Here is a 21185-nt window from a genome sequence, read left to right as displayed (position 1 = left end):
TCTAACACGTGTACGTACGTACTATCACTTACAATTCAATAATTCATGGATTTAATTTATATATATGTATAAAATAATATTTAAAATGGCGGCAAGGAATAGTATAGTTGTTGGGTAGTTTGGAAATTCTAATAAATTTATTTTTCTTTTTATGTAATCTTAAAAGGATTTAAATTAAAGGTTTAGATATGCCACTTTAGATTAATTAACATACTAATATATACACTAGTATAATACAAGTCAAATAAAACCTAACTCAACTAGACAGCAGCCATCAAGACTTTGGACAGATTAAGGTAAAAGACAGTTAGCCATTGACTAAGACAACAAACAATACTACCATTTATATATGTTTCAAACTAATCGACATATATTATATATAAAAAAAACATGTATAAATGTATATAGTCCAGTTTGTACACGTTCTAGAAAAATCTAAACGGGAAAATAGGATTACAACTTATAAGCACTAAAAAGCCGTGTGGACCAATTACATTATATTCTTGCTCACTCATTATGCAGTTGTGAACCAATGTACATCCAATATTTACAGTTATTGAGATGCTACGCCGCGGCATACATACATACACGAGTGTGTGATTATATGCTGATCAGTGGTTAATAATCAGTATTAAAAAATAAATAAATAAAAAATAATAATAAAAGAGCCTAGTTATATATATTCTACAGTATAGTTGTTAAAGTCGTTATTATGAATTTAGTTAATTTGCATGTGGGCGGGTCCCATGAGGAAAGCTCTTAGACTTTGCACTTGTTATTCTCTGGTTACAGGCCCGTTCATGAGATTTTGGGGGCCTTAGGTGACACTTGAAGATGGTTGAAAAATGGGGCCCTTCTACAATGTACGTTAAAACTCAGTTTTTTTCTAAAAAGATGATAAAATCTATGTGAACACGTTTTTGTAAGGTATAGCTAGAGACAAGGCTATAAATTTCCGGGGGTTTGGGGGCAGCGCCCTCGAATTTTTTTGAAGGATAATTTTCATTAAATAGCACTAAAACAAGTGTAAATATATAAAAATAAAATAGCTAATGCACTGCAAATTTAATAATTGGGGGCCGCATGATTAGATGAATTTTAGAAATAAGTAAAAATCGTTGATCAATATCTATTCATGAATTAGAGTTCGCAATAATTATACATATAATATATATTTTTTAAAATAAATACTAATATATAAAGGGTATAAAAAAATTTGGGGGCCCTAAATTTTTACAAAAATTCGGGGGCCCTAGGCGACCGCCTACTTCGCCTCCCTTCAGAACCGGCCTGTCTGCCTACACATTAATTAGTAATACTAATTATCACAACTAAATAATATACTAAAATGTATGTTGTGAAATTTTCGAAGTAAGAAAAATCAATTCCACGTGGTTAGTATTATTATTTATTAAGTAAGAGTACTTGAGATGTATAATTAGGCTTAATTTGCGTCTTAGATTCAGTTTATTATTGATAATGATGTGGCGATAGTCAAGAATATTTGGCCGTGCTCTTTGTCGTACACAATGTATGTAACTGTGTATGTACACATCTTAAACTACAGTTAATAATGATTGGAAAATTTGTAATTTTGGCAATGTACGTTTAATCTTCTACTTTGGTATTTTTAAATTGCTCTCTTTCGATTTTACACGCAATAATTATTACTTTACAAAATTTAATATTTATCTAGAATTTCAGTCTCTTTGGTTATTAATCTGAAGATGCTTCGTAAACATTATATCTCAAATATATATAATTATATATGTATATAATAATTAAAGAAAGAGCACAAAAACTTATAGAACAAAAGATTTTGAGGAAAATCGTAGCCTTTTTTATTTTACCCAGGTCCACACGCAATGAAATGTCAAGACACTAGTCAAATTACTTCAAAGTTCAAATACGAAGACAAGACGAGGAATTATTTTTCTCTTGGTAGAATTTTTTTTCATATTTAATTAATTTGGATTCCAGCCTACATATATACTTTGCCAACTTTGTATAGTTCGATTAATTAATTCACAATTGGAATATTGAGACATTTATTTGGACTTATGTTACACAACAGTCTACTTTTCCTATATACACGACAATTCAATATAAGAACTGCACTTGTCTGAAATTTTGTTGACAACATAAATAATAAATAATTACACATGCATTCTCAAGCTTACACGTGGCTATATGCTAATTACATTAACAATTTATTCAATTTCTTGCAATTCTAATGTAGACTGAAATTGCCAATACAACTATATAAGTTTGTATTTTGTACTCTAAATTTACCATTCTATAAAATTTACCAATTCACAAGATACTCGAGCTTCGTTTTTTTTTAATAATGTTAGACAATATATAGTTTTATTAATACAAAATCATGCAAATAAAAAAAATAAAAAAAATTCCTCACGAGCTATAAAGTAAAACCCTGTAAATGGGTTCGAGCTCGAAAAACTTGAATTCGAACTTTTATTGAGCAAGCTCAGGACCTCACTAGTTACTAGATCTTCTCATGCTTTTGAATTTTATTTACCAAATAAAAAATATATATATTTAAAAAAAACATGTCCATGTCAAATTGGCAAAGTTAAGTAGCTAGATTTTCTTTAGATTGAAAGGTAATGGCTTGACTTTATACAGTTGAATAATCAGACTTAAAATAGTGGACTAATTGGGTATTATCCAAAAGAGTTGGAGAAGTTGTATAGAAAATTTATATGGGGCCATGAGAGTGTAGAAATTCTTCTCCTAATTGGTAGAAAATTACGTTTGTGGAAAATTTGGTTTAATTTATCGATCGTGTTAATTGTTGAATATATAACCCTTGTATAATCTTAAATTACCAAAATACTTATTGGTAATTAAATTACCAAAATACTTATTGCAACAAGTAATACCTCAATTTGGTCTTAATTTCCACTTTTTTTTCCGACCGAGTTGGTTCCATATGCAATGCCTAGTCTTCTTGTTAATTGAGGTTTATACACTAGTTAAGAGGGTGTTTGGTCTACGCTTATAAGTTGTTTAAAAGAGCTTATAAGTTATTTAAGAAAGTATTTGGAAAATAAGCTATTCGAGAGCAAACGATATTTTGTTTAAAAAGTTAATCTACTCCACCTTAAAAGTTAATTATCCAAACACTTTAAAAGTTAATTCTAAAAATAAGACTGAACAACTTATTAACTCTTATTGGCGCTTTGCACGGGGTAAAAATGTATTTACATTAAAATATTATTTTTTAATTATTTACAAAACTGCCATTAATATAAAAAGCCGCTTCAGAGGTGCTTTTCAGATTTTAGATTAAATCAGATTTTTTTAAGAGAATCAAAAGCATAATCATGTATTGCAAACACTCAAAAACTGATTTTGAAAAAAAAAAGCTAATAATCACTTTTAATAAGCATTTGCAAACACCACCTTAATACAACTTATCAGATTTAAGTGACTATTGACTATTTAAAACAAGTTAGCCTAACGGGCGCTAAAAGTATATTTTCTCGCCTAAATGTAAAATCAAGAAATAGTTTTTCAAAGAAAACGACTCGTCCCCACTCTTGTGCCTATATATATTCTCATATTAAGCACCACGTTTAGTACCAAAACATACACTTCTAATTATTAATTACATCCAATATATAACACTTACTCTCTCTCTATTCTCTCTCTCTTAGACAAAAACACAAACACATGGAGGGCAGTACTACTGACACAACCAGTGTAACTAACTATGGTTCAGTTAGCTCGGCCTCATCTTCTCCTCCTCGGCCTCAATCTTCTGCCGTACTAGTGGCCAGCCCTTGCGCTGCTTGCAAGATTCTACGGCGAAGATGCGTCGACAAATGCGTGCTTGCTCCTTATTTCCCGCCTAATGACCCACTCAAGTTCACCACTGCCCATCGTGTTTTTGGCGCCAGCAATATCATCAAGTTCTTGCAGGTATATACATACTTTACACACAGCAGTGTAAACGCACAGCACCGTAGGAAAAAAATGTGTAGGAAGTGTGCTCATTTTCTTTGACAATAGTGGGAGAATATAGTTTTCTCACACGGCCGACAAATTAAAAGCGCTTCTTTACTTTATTAATTAAATGTGTTGCGCATTATATTAAACAAAATATATTATTATGCATATATATATTAAGTAATAATATTTTATATTTTTCTACCACTAACAATGTTTTTTTTAAACAATTCTTTTATTATCGTTATATTGAATTAGATAACTATGATGATAAATTCGTGACATAAAAAATAATATTTGGTGTACTAATGTTTTTTTTTTATCATAGATAATTAATTTCCGTCTATTAAATAACGTTGATGTAAATTAATTCAGGAACTCCCCGAGGTGCAAAGAGCCGATGCGGTGAGCAGTATGGTTTACGAGGCGAATGCGAGGCTAAGAGACCCCGTATACGGATGCGCGGGCGCAATTTGCCAACTCCAAAAGCAAGTGAATGATCTTCAAGAACAACTAGCTAAATCTCAAGCTCAACTCACCAACTTCCAATGCCAAAACGCTAATCTCATGGCTCTAATATGCATGGAAATGACGCAATCGCCCCTCGCGATCTCGTCGCCCTTAATATTTGACCATCAACAACAAAACTCGTACGACAACTTCGCAAGTTGCCTAGGCAACAACACGAGCTTCTTGGATGATCAAAACATCCTTGGGATCCTGTCGTCCGATAGTCAGCAATTCGTTTGGACTTAACCAAATCCTCGTTTTTAATTTGATCATTTCAAGTTTCGTTGTCAATTTATGTAGAAATAATGTCGTTATGTATCTTTAGAGGCGAATTAATTAATCAGTGGAAAGACCGTCTGCTTTTCTAAGATTTAGTCTGACGACCGAGGGTCGTTATTAAAGAGAATGTAATATTGAAAATGTAGGTACGTAGTACCCCCTAGCTATGAGAAAAAAGTTATGTCCCTTTAATTTGGACAATAATTATTATTTAGTAGTAGTAGTTAGGTTTATTAATTGCTAATGATTATGTTGAATTAAAGAAGATGGTGAAATGGACGAGAGTCTTTAATTTGCTCCATGTTATTATAATCATTTGATTAACGGGAGAAATGTCGTTGTCCTAAGTCACATATTCTTGCCTTTTTCTTCAACTTTACCGGTAAAATATTTAACAGCCTAATGTTCTCAAAAAATCTACGTAAAGTAAACATATTAAGTGTTTCAATTTTCCATTCTGAATTCCAACATTGACCATTTAAAATTTCTCCCAATATATATATATATATATATATATATATATATATATATATAGCAAGCCGAAGTGGTGGCCCAAAATCCATATAATTTGTGTTTCATCTTAATATTTTTACTGATTATTAATTAGTGTGTTAATTACTATAAAAATAATGTATACAAACTATAAACTAAAATCAAGTGCTCCTCACGTAGGGGTATTTTTTTTCTTGACTGGTAGATTGATACTGTATTATGTTCTTATGTGTATAATTAATTAATTAATTAATTAATTAAGCATGTGGTCTTCCTTTAGTCTAACAGATCATATGCTTCTATTTTCTACACTATAGCAAGAAAAAAACGTATGAAAGGACAATTGCCTCATTTCAACAGCCATTAGTCAAATTTTACTAATTGACTATTAAACTAACCATGGTTAAATACTATGCATGATAATTTTGACTGTAATTGAAGTAGTACTCAACCATGCATGTGTGAATGTATATATATATATATATATATATATATATACCAAAGAATATTTCCAATCATCAAAAAGATTAATTAGGGCCCAAATGGAAAAGCATTCATGTGTTGTACTAACTTTTACTCTAATGTCAAAACTCAAAAGCATGAAAAAGGTACTAATTGACTGTTAATCAAAATACAATCCAAATAATAATATCCTCGCAGATATGACGTCATAAGTTCGATTAAATGGGCCTTAGTAAAGACGGGAGCTGGGCTCAACATTGGGCAGATCTGGTAACGTGTTTTAGTAATATGATCATTTATCATTATCTATCACTATGTGCAATTATTTTTTTATTACACATGTAAAAAACTAAAAATAAAATGTAGCAATATCTCTCTATTCTCTTCCTCTTTCTCTCCCCTTTTAAATTGTTCAATATTTTAATTAAAAAAAAAAATGTTTTAATTAGAAATAGTACATGATACGGGTCCACTTTCTTGAGTATCACTCATACCGCCCAAAATCCTTAAGATATTGAAAGTCCACAAGCATAAGGCCCAAATGAATAGGCATAAGATCTCTCCGACGAGCTGAAAATCTAGAGAGTGAGTGTTGTCCGACGACCTTACTTCCTCCACGAGCTGACTAACTGCACACAAAAAAGTAATACTTGTGTTTTGACCACTTTAACCCTAGAGTTCCATATCCGTCTTTTTTATATATATATATATATATATATATATATATATATATATATATATATATATATATATATATATATATATATATATATATATATATATATATATATCTTCAACCGAGAAGTACCTATTCTAACTTGGGCGCCAAAGTGATAACACCGAGTACACCCCTCTCGGGCCATTTGAAGGTCCACGGCGTATAGGTTCAAGGTGAAATGACTTCAAAGTTCAAAGATGTCTAGATTTCAAAAGGATACATCATTATTAAATATTAAATAATATATAAGTAATATTCGTAAATAACATAAACAGTATGAGAAATCGACTTGAAGTAATAAACTTAGAAATTAAGCTATTATTATAGTATTATTTTTCAGCTTCTAAATATTAGAAATTATATTACAAATATTCAACTATATTTTTTTAATTAATTATAAAAGTAGTTTAGGTCAAAAATAAAGAAAATCATTTTATTTATTTATTTAAAATAAACCTTGACGGTAAACCCGCGAAAATCTCGATTCGAGACCTAACAATTGGGGGTACCTTTAAAAACCAGAGCACCCAAAAAAGAATTAAATTACATTTCCGATGTCAGCCTCCAGGCCTTCACTTGACTTCGAATCAGACTCCGGCGCCGACGCCGACGCCGACGACCTACTTGCCATCGCCATCGAGCAACGCCGCGAACTCATGGCCACCATAGCCCTCGATTCCGACCTCGATCTCGCCTTCGACCTCCAGCTCCAAGAAGCCCTAGCCGCCTCCCTCACACTCAACCCCCAACCGTCCACCTCCGCCGCCGTTATCCCCCAGCCGCGGCCGGACGAGGGATTCGCCAATTTCACCGACGTCCTGTCCGATGAACTCCTCAAACTCGAGCAGGAACTGAAAGACCAAGCCGTTTCCGAGATGGAGTTTAAGAAATTGAAGAACGATCTACAGCGTCGGATCCATGATCAGAGAATGGCGATGGAAATCTCCGAAATGCCGGAGGAAGAGTGGGAAGATTGCGGCGATGATTTTGAGCGTCCGTTCGGGGAAGGCACTTCGAAAGGGGATAACGACGAGGTTTTTAGGGTTTATTTCAAGGGTTTGGTGGATAAGCAGTTGCCGAATGGGAAATTTCTGGGTGGGATTGGCGTCGCAATATGCGATTCGAGGGATGAATTGTTATTTGAGTTGCGGAAGCCATTGTTAGGCAATGATACGAGCAGGCGCTGTGTAGAAATTCGGGCTCTGATTGAGGGTCTTAGTGCTGCAGGGGATCTTGAATTGAAGAGGGTTGTTTTCTTTTGCGATTATTACCCCATCTTCAAATTTGTGAGTTTCGATTTTCATTTTTGATTAATCCGTGGCGTGGTGCTTTTATGTTTCTTGTTGAGTTTCTTGATATTGATTGTCTATGAAATCATTCCAAATTGTTCGTGTTCTTGACTACTTGTTATGATTTGGTCTTAATGATGGTTGGTAGAGCATTATAATTTTGGGTGAATAGTTTTAAAGTATTTACATTGTGATCGCAGGTTGAGGAATTTGTCAATCATTAAAATTGTTTACAAATCGCAGGTTACCGGCCAGTGGCTATTAAAACAGAAGAAACCCGCGGAATTGATGAATAAAGTTTTTGATCTTAAAAGAAAGTTCACGTATTGCGAGCCGTCTCTTGTTCCTAGAAACGACATAAAATTTGCATTTAAACTAGCAAGAGAAGCAATAGTTCTTCAGGAGTGTAGAGCCGCAGAGTCGAGTAGCTCCTGCACTTCAACCGAAACATGTGTTATTTGTTTAGAGGACGCAAATATCGAGCAGATATTTTCTATTGACGTATGTATGCACCGTTATTGCTTTTCTTGTATGAAGCAACACGTGGAAGTGAAGCTACTCCATGGAATCCTTCCAACTTGTCCACATGAAGGATGTACAACTGAGCTGAAAATCGATAGTTGTAGCAAATTCTTGACACCTAGGTTGGTCGAGATTATGAGTATGCGTATAAAAGAGGCTTCAATTCCAGTCACGGAGAAAGTTTACTGCCCGTATCCAAAATGTTCGGCTTTAATGTCTAAGAGAGAGGTTTTAGAGTATTCGAAGAGTTCTTTAATGGGAGCAGAAATATCTGGAGCAAGAAAGTGCTTAAAATGCAACGGTCGCTTCTGCATTGATTGCAAAGTACCATGGCACCAGAACTTGACTTGTTTCGATTACAAAAGGAGAAACCCTCATCCCCATATAGAAGAGGCGAAGTTAAAGAATTTGGCAGCAACAAATTTGTGGCGACAATGTGTGAAGTGCAACCATATGATTGAACTTGCTACAGGATGCTACCACATGACTTGCAGGTACCGTCTAAATACATAAATAACTCTCCATTCATTTAATGCCAGCATGCAAGAGATACATGAGTAACTGTGTATCTATTTTTGACCATGTATTATAAATTTCTTGATAAGTAGGATAATTTATCATTTGCATGCTCTGGTTGTTTCTAATATTTTGATCCATAATTGATTTTTATTTTTATTTTTTTGCATTTGTTGGGGTATTGAGTAGGTGATGAGTGTGACAGTGTGAGAATGATTGTAAATAAAATTTGTTGGTTCGTGTATTTAGTATGATAGATGTGTATTCGTCTAGTGTTGACATTTCTCCTGCAGATGTGGTTATGAGTTTTGCTATACTTGCGGTGCTGAGTGGAAAAACAAGAAGGCGACTTGCTCCTGCCCACTTTGGAACGAGCATAACATTATAGAAGATGAATTTGATGATGATGAATTTGACGACGAAGATGAATTTGATGAGGATGGGGAAGAGGAAGAGGAATATGAAGATGAAGAATACTTCGATGGTGATTTGTTGTTGTGAGATTACGTGTTCTAATTTGGACAACTTTTAGTGGTTTTATGAACATCTTTTGAGTACCATCTTGTAAATATGGTGCGTCGGTAGTATATTGATTGATGGAAGTTATTACAAATTATTTGTGTAAAAGATTAGCAACATTATAATCACACAAATTACAATGGAAAAGCAGACAGACAGACAAGTACACGAGATCACGGTTGGTGTAAGCTAATCCAGAATGCAGAAAAAATAGAAAACAGATTTTTGATCAGGCGAAAAAAATCATTCAGTTAATCAGTTCAATTCCATAAAAACCATTGGCCCTATTATCTGATAAACATATCGAAAATCGCAGTTATTACCTTAGTACTTAAATAATTATCATCAACACTAACGAAAAAAGAAAAAAAACGCAATATTTAAAACCTATACGACTGAAGTTTTTCGCCATTGCATGTCAGAAGCACTCATCCTCGTTGAGGTCTGTTTTGGTTTGCATAAATGATATTGCGCTCATCCCAAATAGGACAAGTGCAGGTTGCTTTCTTCTTTTTCCATTCTGCTCCACATGTATAACAAAATTCGTGTCCGCATCTACATGAACATTTTTTTATCAATCGTTAAAGGCAAGTTAAAAGTTACATATTAAAGATAAAAAAATAACAAAACAGAATTGATTGAAATTTTTGATCGACTAATAACCGTATGGAAGCTAATAAAACAATTACTAATAAGAAATCAAAATATCACAACGTCAGTAAAAAAAATCCTCTTGTAATTGCACTTGGAGAAATGCAATCTTTGTTAAAGAATTATGTGTTAACAGTTTACGTTGTAAGAACCCTGGTAATAAAACGAACAACAGCAAAGAAAAACAGAATAAAGAGTATATATATACCTGCAATAAATATGATAACATCCTGTAGCAAGAGAAACCATATGGCTGCATTTCGGGCACTGACGCCAAAGATTCTGAGTAGCCAACGAAGTTAGTTTCTTGTCTTCCTTACAAGGGTAGGGGTTTAGCTTTTTATAATCAAGACAACTCATATTACTATGCCAGGCGACTTTGCAATTTACGCAAAATATCCCGTTGCACTTGGGGCACTTTCTGGCGCCCAACACTTCACTGTTGAAATTACCCATCGATCCTTTAAGCTCGCTTTTCGAGTGCAGTGTCGAACACCTCGGATAGGGGCAATAAATCTTCTCCTCTGCAGGAATGGACGCTTCCTTCATGCGTTGGCTCATTATATCGAATAACTGACGAGTCAGAAACGTCTTGCAGCTATCGAGTGTCAGCTCGGACTTGCACTTATCGGAAGGGCATTTGGGTAAAATCCCTTGAAGCAACTTAAACTGGACATGTTTCGACATACAAGATGTACAGAAGCTATGCAAGCAGCCCGCGATCTGGAACATTTGATCTGCGTACGTATCTTCGAAACAGATAGCGCAGTTCTCCGTCCGATTGTTTTCCTTCCTACTCCGATTGACAGTAGACGAAGCCATTGCATTCATTGCAAGTTTAAAAGCTTTCATCTCGTTTTGGTTCACAAGGGATGCGTTACTCGAAGTAAATTTTCTTAGAAGAAGCTTTATCTGGTCAAATAACGTGGCTACATTCGCCTTCATCGGCCGATTTTTGACAGTCATCTACATTTCGTGTACAAATAACGTGTCAACAACAACAACGTCTGCGAACGTCAAAATTACATTTCGTGCGCACTATAAATCTCAACCATCAATTTTCCCAAATTGGAAATGAAATCTAAAAGAGGAAGAGGAATCTAACACACAAATTATATAATAAATCAAAGAAAACGAGAATAAAGTGTTACGTCGCTTACATATTCATGGAGCAAGGGGTTGTCGGTAACAATGTCAATCATATTTAAACCCAGAAGTACAGCAATTTCGAGACCTTCAATTAAAGCTTTCAATTCAACCAACTCATGATTCGATTGGCTCTCTTTCCCACTGAAATTTTTGCTCAGCTCAAACACCAAATTATCATTCCCGTCACAAATCGCCACCCCAATTCCACCGTTAATTTGATCGACCAAACCCTTGGCGTAAACCCTAAATCGCAAACCTTCCCGATTGGCCGACGACGAGGAGCCCTCGCCGTACGGGCGTTTCAGTTTGTTGCCGGTTTTGCCCCACTCCTCATCCGGCACTTTCACAATCTCGCAGGCGAAAGCTCGGTCGTGGATCTGGCGGTTGAGATCGAGCTGCAACCGCTTCGCCTCCTCCTCGGCCAGATACTGATCGAGAAGCTCCTGATCGTACCTTTGCAGATTTTCTTTCTGGAGGAGATCCGACGGCAGAGTGGCGGCGCCGCCGGTGGTAAGCATAACACCGCCATCGAGAAGGGAAGCTTTGAGCGCTTCTTCGAACTGGAGGCTGTAGGCGAGATCGAAATCTTCATCCATTATTACTTACTGCTTACTTCACCTCCGCTTTTTTGGCGCCAAAAAATGAAACTATCGCCGCCTTTTTACCCCCCACCCCCTTTTCACTTTTTTACTTCTACGAGTGGGACTGAGTAGATGGGAAGTCTTTGTAGGTCCGGAAGTTTAGTTATTTTCTTTCCTTATTATTTAACAAAATAATAAGGAAAGATTACAATTTTCTCCCATCAAATTTACAATGATTTCACATTTGGCCGCCCATGTTTATAAAAAATATATATTTGGTCCTTTATGTTTTATAATTGAACAATTTTAGTCATTTCGATCAATTTAACATATTTGGTCATACCATCAATTTACCATTAATCTGTTAGTTAAGACAACTGAAAGTGTTGAATTTGAAATATAAGAGATCGGATGTATTTTATGAACATGGGGGACTAAATGTGGAATCCATGCAAACATGAAGGATGAAATATTACTTAAATCAACTGTAAGTCAGTGCCGGCCCTAGAATCCTAGATTGAAGAAATGGGTAAAAATAAATTAGGGACATTATTTTGTTAATTTCTTTTTTGAAACAAGACATTTCATATAACATATTTAAAATTTCACAAATATAAGAATTTGGGATCTTATTATATAATATATTCTTTTAATAAACTTCAGATTTTCATATCATTTTTTTAATACAAAAAAATATATTTTTTAGAACCATAGTCCCTTGCCTTGCATTGCAAGTATGATCATGTGACAGTAAATAAAACTCGGACAAAGATATGCATCAACAAAATCAAAAGTGTTTGCAAATATCATTAAAATCAACTTGAAATAACCAATTTATAAGTTGCCCTATTTGGTATTTGCAAAATAAGAGTAGCAAAAGATATCATCACTTCACTAAGGAAAAGAAAATATACTTCATTAAAGATGTTTCACTACTCGTACACGATGTTGCGTTCATCCCAAATAGGGCAAGTGCAAGTTGCTTTCTTGTTTTCCCATCTCGCTCCACATGTATAGCAAAACTCGTGTCCGCACCTACACATTTTTTTTTCAATAAAAATATCGAACGAACGAACGTCAGAGACAAACGACACACCAATGAGCAATTTATAGACAATTTAATCGACTATTTATTCATGTATCGGAATCATTTTCACATACTAAGTTGATCATGTATGACAAAACATAAACCATTGAAATTCAAGAAAGTAAAGAGTGTATATATATATATATATATATATATATATATATATACCTGCAATAAATATGGTAGCATCCAACTGCAAGTGAAACCATATTCTTGCATTTCGGACACTGGCGCCACAGATTCCGAGCAGCCAAAGACTTCAGCTTCTTGTCTTCTTCAGACGGGTAAGGATTTAGCCTTTTGAAATCAGAGCAGCTCATATTACTATGCCATGGCACTTTACAATTGATACAAAAACCGCCACTACACCTAGGGCACTTTGCAGTTGAGTTACTCATATGTTCTTTAAGCTCACTTTGGGACAACAAAGTCGAACACTTTGCGTAGGGGCAATAAATCTTCTCTGACGGAGGAATGGATGCTTCCTTCAAGCGTTGGCTCATGATTTCGGATAATTCAGGAGTCAGAAACTTTTTGCAGCTATCGAGTTTCAACTCGGACTTGCAATTCTCGTGAGGGCATTTGGGTAAAATCCCTTGAAGCAACTTGAATTGGACGTGTTTTGACATACACAAAAAGCAGTAGCTATGCAGACAGCCTTCAATTCGGAACATTTGATCCACTGACGTGTTTTCCAAACAAATAGTACAACTCTCAGTCGAATTATTTGCGTTCCCATTTCCTCGTGACGAATTTACATTAGAAACCATTGCGTTTCTTGCAAGTTCAACAGCTAACACCATGTCTTTGCTGGCCACAAAAGATGCACGAGTGTGTGTACATTTTCTGAGAAGGAGATTTATCTGATTGGATAATGCGGCAACATCTGCATTCATTTGCGGGTTTTTGCCAGTGACCTGCATTGCATTTAGAACAAAGGCGCCAACAACATCAAAACTATGTCTGTAAATGTACAATAACTTCAAAGTGCAGAAAATACACACAGATGCGCATTAACTTTCAAAACTTAGACGAATCAACACACAAGAGGAAACAAAACTGCTTAGAAATCGAACTAATCATCTAGAACCTCCGAATGGATGAATACGCTCATTTTATTTATCGTATCCTAATTTCATGTCAAGTTCCTTCAGTCATATAGATCTCATTCCATAAATTTCGGGGTTAATTTCAACATATAAGCAAGAGGTAATTTTTCACAATTCAAGTAAAATAAAGTGCTTAAGTGATAGTCGTCACTTACATATTGATAAAGCAAAGGACTGTCCGTAACAATGGTAATCCTATTTAAGCCGAGGGTTACAGCAACATCAAGTCCCTCAGTTAAAGCTTTCAACTCAGCAAAATATTCATTCGATTTCGCTTGAGCATCTTTCCAACTGAAAACTTTACCCAACTCAAACACCAGATTACGATTCCCATCGCAAATCGCCACCCCAACACCACCCATCGTTTCCCCCACCAAACCCTTGACATAAACCCTAAATCCCGAAATTTGCCCACCGGAGGACGACGACGCCGCCGAAGAGCCCTCGCCGTACGGCCTGATCAAATGATCCCCTGTTCTGATCCACTCCTCCTCCGGCAGGTTGAGAATCTCGCAAGCGAAAGAGCGGTCGTGTATCTGACGGTTGAGATCGAGGCGCAAGCGTTTGGCCTTCGCCTCGCCGTTGTACAGGTCGAGAAGCTCCTTCTCGTACTTGTAGAGATGGTCGCTCTGAAGGAGGTTTGATAGAGAAGCGCCGAAGACGGCGTCGTATGGGACGGAGGCGGTGTCGGGTGAGGAAACGGCGCCGTCGAGAAGGGATTCGGTTAGGGCTTCTTCCACCTGAAGGTTGAATGCGAGTTCTGAATCGTCTTCCATTACTTTCGCCTCTGCTTTTTGGCGCCCAATGACGTTCTAGTGATCTCAGTAAATCCAAGGGTTTTTTTGTTAGACCGCCATTTTTATATCTTTCAATTACAGTATTTATTAGGAGTAATTATTATTACTACTCACTACACTCAGTACATGAGAAGTCTCTTTGTGGCGTTGGAAATTGAATTTTTTCTCATTTTTTTAAAATAATTAATTTTTTGTTGCTATTGAATATGTATAATTCATTGACTGTGTATTGTGCTCTCATAATATTTAACAATTTTATAAAAAAAATGAGTATTTTTTAATTGAAGAAAACAAAAAAAATAATAACTTAGTCTAACAAGTTGGATAAAAACTTGGAACAAGGGACGAGAATAACACTTTGCATGGTGAATTTAAGCCATACTCAATTGAGAACATTTTCATTATATTACACCAAAATATTCATTAAATCTTCCTAATTTCTATTATTTAGTTCAGCTAAAATTTAAATTTATGCAAAAAATATAAAATCTAAGTTTTCTTTTCTAAATTTTGTTATGAGAGGGTATAACTCTTCATTATACAATTCCATGGAATAGAGTTATACCATATGTTTTAAATGATTTCACTTAATTTTCATATTGTGTTTTGCGCGCTTAGCGTATTCTTCTTTGTAATATTTATTTGAATTTCATTTGTTACAACTCTGAATTAAGAATTTTTTTTTTCATTTCTTTCCATTTTGTTTTACTTGAATTGACATTGTTATAAAAAGATAATCGTTTAAATATTATTATTTTTCTCATTTTGAAACTGACATCCGTACAACGCACGGGTGAAGAACCAGTATAAAATATAAGTTTCTTTTCTAAATTTTGTTCAGAGAGGGCTGCTCTGAATTCCAAAAAAAATTAAGTCCACCCTGTAACAACATTATAAACTCGGCACTCGTGAAACAATTTATCATTTAATTTAATTTCGTTGTTTTTTAATATATATTCGATATCCATTGATAAAACCATGGGCCACCTAAATCCAGCTCAAGTAAAGTATTAATGTGGCCCAATACTCGAGATAATGAACATACAACGATAGATCATAGACAGTCAACCAAGCCCATTAATTGATTTAAATAAAACAAAGATAATTCAAACAAAATATAAAAAATAAAAATAAAATAAGTAATTCAAAAAATCCATGGAAAATAAAAATAACTAGGTCAACTATTAACAAATTGACAATGGTCCTTTATCATCATACTTGATATCATTCTAGTCCTTCAAAATAAATATACTTATCTATATAATATATAAAAGTTGAATTGCATAGCTAATTGATTGACATTTGTCAATTTCAATTGATGACATGTCCTTAATTTCATCCCAAGTGGCGAATTGATTGGTGGAAATAAATCATCAAAAAACATGTCATCATTTTCCAAAATTAAAGGTAATTAAATATATTTAATTATTTTATTAATATATTTATATCCTACCATTTATAAAATGCTCTAAATATATCAACTTTCTTAGAAACCCTAAATAAATTTATTTTTTAATTTAATTTTATAATTAATTTAATTTGAATTTATTTAAATTCGATTTAAAATCTTCCCTTATTATAATTGCATAATTGGTGGTGTTACGATTTTTTTAAATTTTAATTCATAAACTTGAATTTATTAACAAAAAATATTGCAGAATAAATTATTTGATATTATACATTTTAAATGAACATGACTAGAGAATATGTAATTTTTTACTAATTTATATTATATATTAATATTATTTGTAAAAAAGAAAGATACATGTTTGAATTTACTATCTTGCGAAAACACTATTTGTTATGCCATGTGTAGAGTAATGTACTCCCAATTATTTACCATATTGAAAATTATACTACATGAATTTAATGTTATTATTTAAATAATTATTTTTTCTTCACTGAGTCCAGTAACAATAAATTTTACGATTGATTTAACTTTTTAAATTATATACTAATTAAAATACAAATCTTATCATGATTATACTAATAAATTGAATAACTTAAGTTAAGTTTAATCAATTGATAAATAAACGAATTGATTTTATATATTTCAAAATATAATAAATTCTAAATCTTTGGTATTAAATTCGTTTATCCACTTTATTTAATGGCTAACATTAAGAATATCAATTGTTTTGTTTAAAATGTATAATGGTCGTATATACTATATAATGTATTCCACTAATAAGTATTTCATTATAACTCTAATAAATATAATTAAGTAAATATTTACAGCAACTCCAACCCAAAAGTATCAAAATGAGTTTGCAAATATTTATGTGCTATTTAATATTTTATTTTGATATTTATCTAAATGTATTTGCTCCAACCATAGTTATTAAATAGTTGTTAATTAAATATATTTTATTGCCACATGTTATTTTCTAAATGGACACTGATGTGACTAAATTCATAACTCATGTTTGATATTTTATTTTGCATGATTGCATAATGTATTTTTACATTCTGAAAGATGAAGTATCAAAATACCTCATTTCATAACTCTATTAGAATTAAAAATTACTATTTTGGAGTATAAAAATGGTGGTTAAATATTTTGATAGCTCCTTTAATAATCCCACTCGAAGTGCTCTTGCCATAAATAGTTTATATTAATAATTCCCCTAATGTTTGTTTCCGTCTTACATCGACCCCCTTATGGTATGATTTGTCAAGGAATTTTTTTATTACGTGGTCCAATAATGCTTATTATACCATGCACACACGACATTTCTTTATGGTACTTTTTAAAAACAAAAATTACCCTCATGTGAACTTTACACGAAATCTTTATTCTTCTTAAATAACACTTTCACAAATTTTTATTATTACCATGACCACCCCTGAGATTAATTTTTGAGTTTATAAAGTACGATAAAAGAAATGTCACGTCTGTAAGGGTAGACTCCATATTTTTTGAGACATTACATAGAATAAAAAAGATTACGTAAAAAAATCACACCATAAGGGGTCGTGTAAGACAGAAACAAACATCAGGGAGATTTTGGTAATCACCGATAAGTGGGGGTGTTTTCTGTAATTTAGCCTAAGTTCATGAGGATTTTCATAATTTATCTTATTAACAATGATTATTGTTCTTTTACGTCTTAACGTTTGCTTATACCCTTATAATATTTTAAATAATTTTAATGTCAGTTTGATAATATAATTAAATATTAAATGTTCGAGATTGAATTATACTAAATACTAGATCATTGCAAAAAAAAAAAAAAAAATAAATAAATTGTTGCAAAATCAGAATTTGTGATTAATATTAGTATTAGAATTATAATTATAATTAAGATTCTTTGAATTAGTATTAGTATTAGTATTAATACCAGAAATATGATTCAGATTGTAATTATGATTAATATAATATTAGGATTATAATTAATATTAGTATTAGAATTATAATTAAAATTATGATTATGCTTAGTACGATAATTAGTGACATGCATTAGTATTAAGATTATGATTAGCATTAGAATTGGGATTAGAATTATAATTAAGATTAAAATTAGAATTAGAATTAATATTAGCATTAGCATTAGCATTATTAGTATTAAAATTATTAGGCTTATGATTAGTGTTAAGAATAGGATTATGATAAGGATTACGATTAGAACTATGATTAGTGTTACAAATAAAATTAGTAATATAATAAGGATTTGGATAATATTAGAATTACAACTAATTAGCATTAGCATAATAATTAGCATATCTATATTAGCATTAGCATCAAAATTAGTATTAGCATTAACATTAACAATATTAACATATTAATATTAGTAATAGTATTAATAATAGTATTAGTATTAATATTAGTATTAGTTGTAGTATTAGTGTTGGTATTAATATTAATATTAGTATTAGTATTAGTATTAGTATTAGTATTAGTATTAGTATTAGTATTAGTATTAGTACAAATATTAGTATTAACACAAGTATAAGTATCCGTATAAATATTATTATCGGTATCAGTATAAGTATCAGTATCAGTATCAGTACCACAATATGTATCAGTACCAGTATCAGTATCAGTATCAGTACCACAATATGTATCAGTACCAGTATCAGTATCATTATTAGTTTCGGTATCAATATCGGTATCAGTGCAGTATCAATATAAGTATCAATATCATTATCAGTATCAGTATCAATATCAGTATCAGTATCAGTATCAGTATCGGTATCGGTATCATTATCAGTATTAATATCAATATCAGTATCGGTATCAGTATCAGTATCAGTATCTGTATATGTATTATGTATCATTAACATTAGATCATTAGCATTAAAATTAGTTTTAGCATAATATTAGTAATAGTATTAGTATCAATAGTAGTATTAATGTTACTATTTGTAATAGTATTAGTATTAGTATTAATATTAGTATTAATATCAATATAAGTATCCTTATCAATATTAGTATCGATATCAGTACATGTATCAGTATAAGTATCAGTATCGGTATCAATATCAATATCAGTATGAGTATCAGTATCAGTATCAGTTTCAGTATCAGTAACAGTATGAGTATCAATATTAATATCAATATCAGTATAGTAACAATATATGTATCAATAGTAATATTAATATCAGTATTATTAGTATAATATTAGTATTAATATTAGTATTTTTATCAACATTGTAGTATGAGTAACAATATTAATATCAATATTAGTATGAGTATCAATATTAATATTAATATTAATATTACTATGAGTATCAATATGACTCTCAACATCAGTATCATTATTAACATCAATATCAATATCAGTATCAGTATCAGTATCAGTGTCAGTGTCAGTGTCAGTATCAGTATCACTATTAGTATCAGTATCAGTATCAGTATTTGTATCAATATCAGTAAGTATTAGTAGTAGTATTAGTAGTAGTATTAGTTTAGTATCAGTATCAGTATCAGTATCAGTATCAGTATCAGTATTAATATTAATATTAGTTTTAGTATCAGTATTAGTATTAGTATTAGAATTAGTATCAGTATAAGTACCCGTAGTACGAGTATCAATATTAGTATTAGTACCAATATTAATATCAGTATTACTATTATTATTACTATCAATACTAGCATTTTTTCCCCGTGTGATGCACGGGATATTATTTCAAAAGTTAAAAAAATAATCAATTTAATGCATAATAAGAAAATATAGTATACTAATATAGTAAAATTTAATAATATAGTATTATTCATATTTTATTTAACATTAGTTTCATTAGTTTTTTTTTTTTTTTTAAATCTGACATATTAAGATTTATAATCCAAATATGTAGATCGAATTTCTATGTTTATTTCTTAAGATTTGAGATATATTGGTGAAAAATAGGAGATTAATAATTGTTGAAAATTATAGTTAGAAAAATTAGTAAATATTAAAAATAAATAGTTACAAAAGTACCGTTAGATAGGATTTTTCGGGATTTAGTTTCAATTTTGATAATTGTTAAAAATTAGTTAGAAATTAGTAGAGAAAAAAATATTAAAAATATTTAATTACAGAAAATACCATTAGGGTTTTTTAGGGTTGCCCAGCGTTTCTTTCTTTTATACATAAGATTAGTATTATTATTAGTATTAGTATTAGTATTAGTATTAGTATTAGTATTAGTATTAGTATTAGTATTAGTATTAGTATTAGTATTAGTATTAGTATTAGTATTAGTATTAGTATTAGTATTAGTATTAGTATTAGTATTAGTATTAGTATTAGTATTAGTATTAGTATTAGTATTAGTATTAGTATTAGTATTAGTATAGTATTAGTATTAGTATTAGTATTAGTATTAGTATTAGTATTACTATTAGTATTAGTATTAGTATCATTATTAATATCATTATTAGTATCAATATTGATATCAATATTGGTATTATTATTGGTATTGGCGTATACATTTTATCTCTTTTTCAATATTTATAAGTTGTGTTGTTGTTTGATTAATGTGCATCACTAATTGAATGTTGTTAGTGATAAACTTGCAAGTTATTTGAATATCTGTTGTGTTACCTCCATGCTACTGTGTTTGTTGTTAAGTTAGTTATTTTGTAGAGGATTCACATGGTGTAGTAGATTGCATTCAATGAAATAGATTTATACCATATTTTTAAATTATTTCACTTAATCTTCATATCGTGCTTTGCGCCATTCGCGTATTTTTCTTTGTAATATTTAATTGAATTTCAAATATTACAACTCTGAATTAAGAGATAATTTTTTTATTTCCTTCCATTTTGTTTTACTTAAATTGGTGTTGTTATAAAGAGATAATCGTTTAAATGTTATTATTTTTCTCATTTTGAAACTGATATCCGTGCAACGCACGGGTGAAGTACTAGTTAATATAAAATCAATAATAATAATAATTGTCACTAAATAAAAATATTACTAATACAAGAATAAAAAGTAATTGAGGATAATTAATTATATAATAATCAATTATCAAACTAATACAAGTTTTCGAGCAAAAAAAATTACTAATAACCCCAACAAAAATAATATAATATATTTTT

The 21185-nt window shown here is 31.7% G+C and overlaps 4 protein-coding genes across 4 annotated transcripts; 2 read left to right on the top strand and 2 right to left on the bottom strand.

Annotated features, from left to right (window-relative positions):
• The first annotated feature begins 3604 nt into the window (after window positions 1-3604).
• Window positions 3605-5053, top strand: LOC105958885 (LOB domain-containing protein 1). The gene is made up of 2 exons (XM_012982889.2): window positions 3605-3945; window positions 4348-5053. The coding sequence occupies exons 1-2, from the start codon at window positions 3697-3699 to the stop codon at window positions 4726-4728; spliced, it is 630 nt and encodes a 209-aa protein (XP_012838343.1). The 5' UTR covers window positions 3605-3696; the 3' UTR covers window positions 4729-5053.
• A 1811-nt stretch (window positions 5054-6864) lies between these two features.
• LOC105959149 (E3 ubiquitin-protein ligase RSL1) lies at window positions 6865-9426 on the top strand. Its single transcript, XM_012983193.2, has 3 exons — window positions 6865-7719; window positions 7966-8738; window positions 9054-9426. The coding sequence occupies exons 1-3, from the start codon at window positions 6988-6990 to the stop codon at window positions 9259-9261; spliced, it is 1713 nt and encodes a 570-aa protein (XP_012838647.2). The 5' UTR covers window positions 6865-6987; the 3' UTR covers window positions 9262-9426.
• A 75-nt stretch (window positions 9427-9501) lies between these two features.
• On the bottom strand, window positions 9502-11770 carry LOC148765462 (E3 ubiquitin-protein ligase RSL1-like). Its single transcript, XM_088813558.1, has 3 exons — window positions 11091-11770; window positions 10139-10896; window positions 9502-9834 (listed from the first exon to the last, which is right to left on the bottom strand). Exons 1-3 carry the CDS (start codon window positions 11673-11675, stop codon window positions 9708-9710), a joined length of 1470 nt encoding a protein of 489 aa, XP_088669684.1. The 5' UTR covers window positions 11676-11770; the 3' UTR covers window positions 9502-9707.
• A 647-nt stretch (window positions 11771-12417) lies between these two features.
• LOC105958727 (E3 ubiquitin-protein ligase RSL1) lies at window positions 12418-14777 on the bottom strand. Its single transcript, XM_088814045.1, has 3 exons — window positions 14012-14777; window positions 12916-13664; window positions 12418-12695 (listed from the first exon to the last, which is right to left on the bottom strand). The coding sequence occupies exons 1-3, from the start codon at window positions 14630-14632 to the stop codon at window positions 12593-12595; spliced, it is 1473 nt and encodes a 490-aa protein (XP_088670171.1). The 5' UTR covers window positions 14633-14777; the 3' UTR covers window positions 12418-12592.
• Between the last annotated feature and the right edge of the window lie 6408 nt (window positions 14778-21185).

The sequence above is a fragment of the Erythranthe guttata genome, chromosome 14 (assembly GCF_056151865.1).
Source record: "Erythranthe guttata isolate IM_541 chromosome 14, IM_541, whole genome shotgun sequence".
Classification (NCBI taxonomy): Eukaryota; Viridiplantae; Streptophyta; class Magnoliopsida; order Lamiales; family Phrymaceae; genus Erythranthe; species Erythranthe guttata.
The sequence above is the reverse complement of the archived record's forward strand: the minus strand, read 5'-3'. Positions and strand labels throughout refer to the sequence as shown.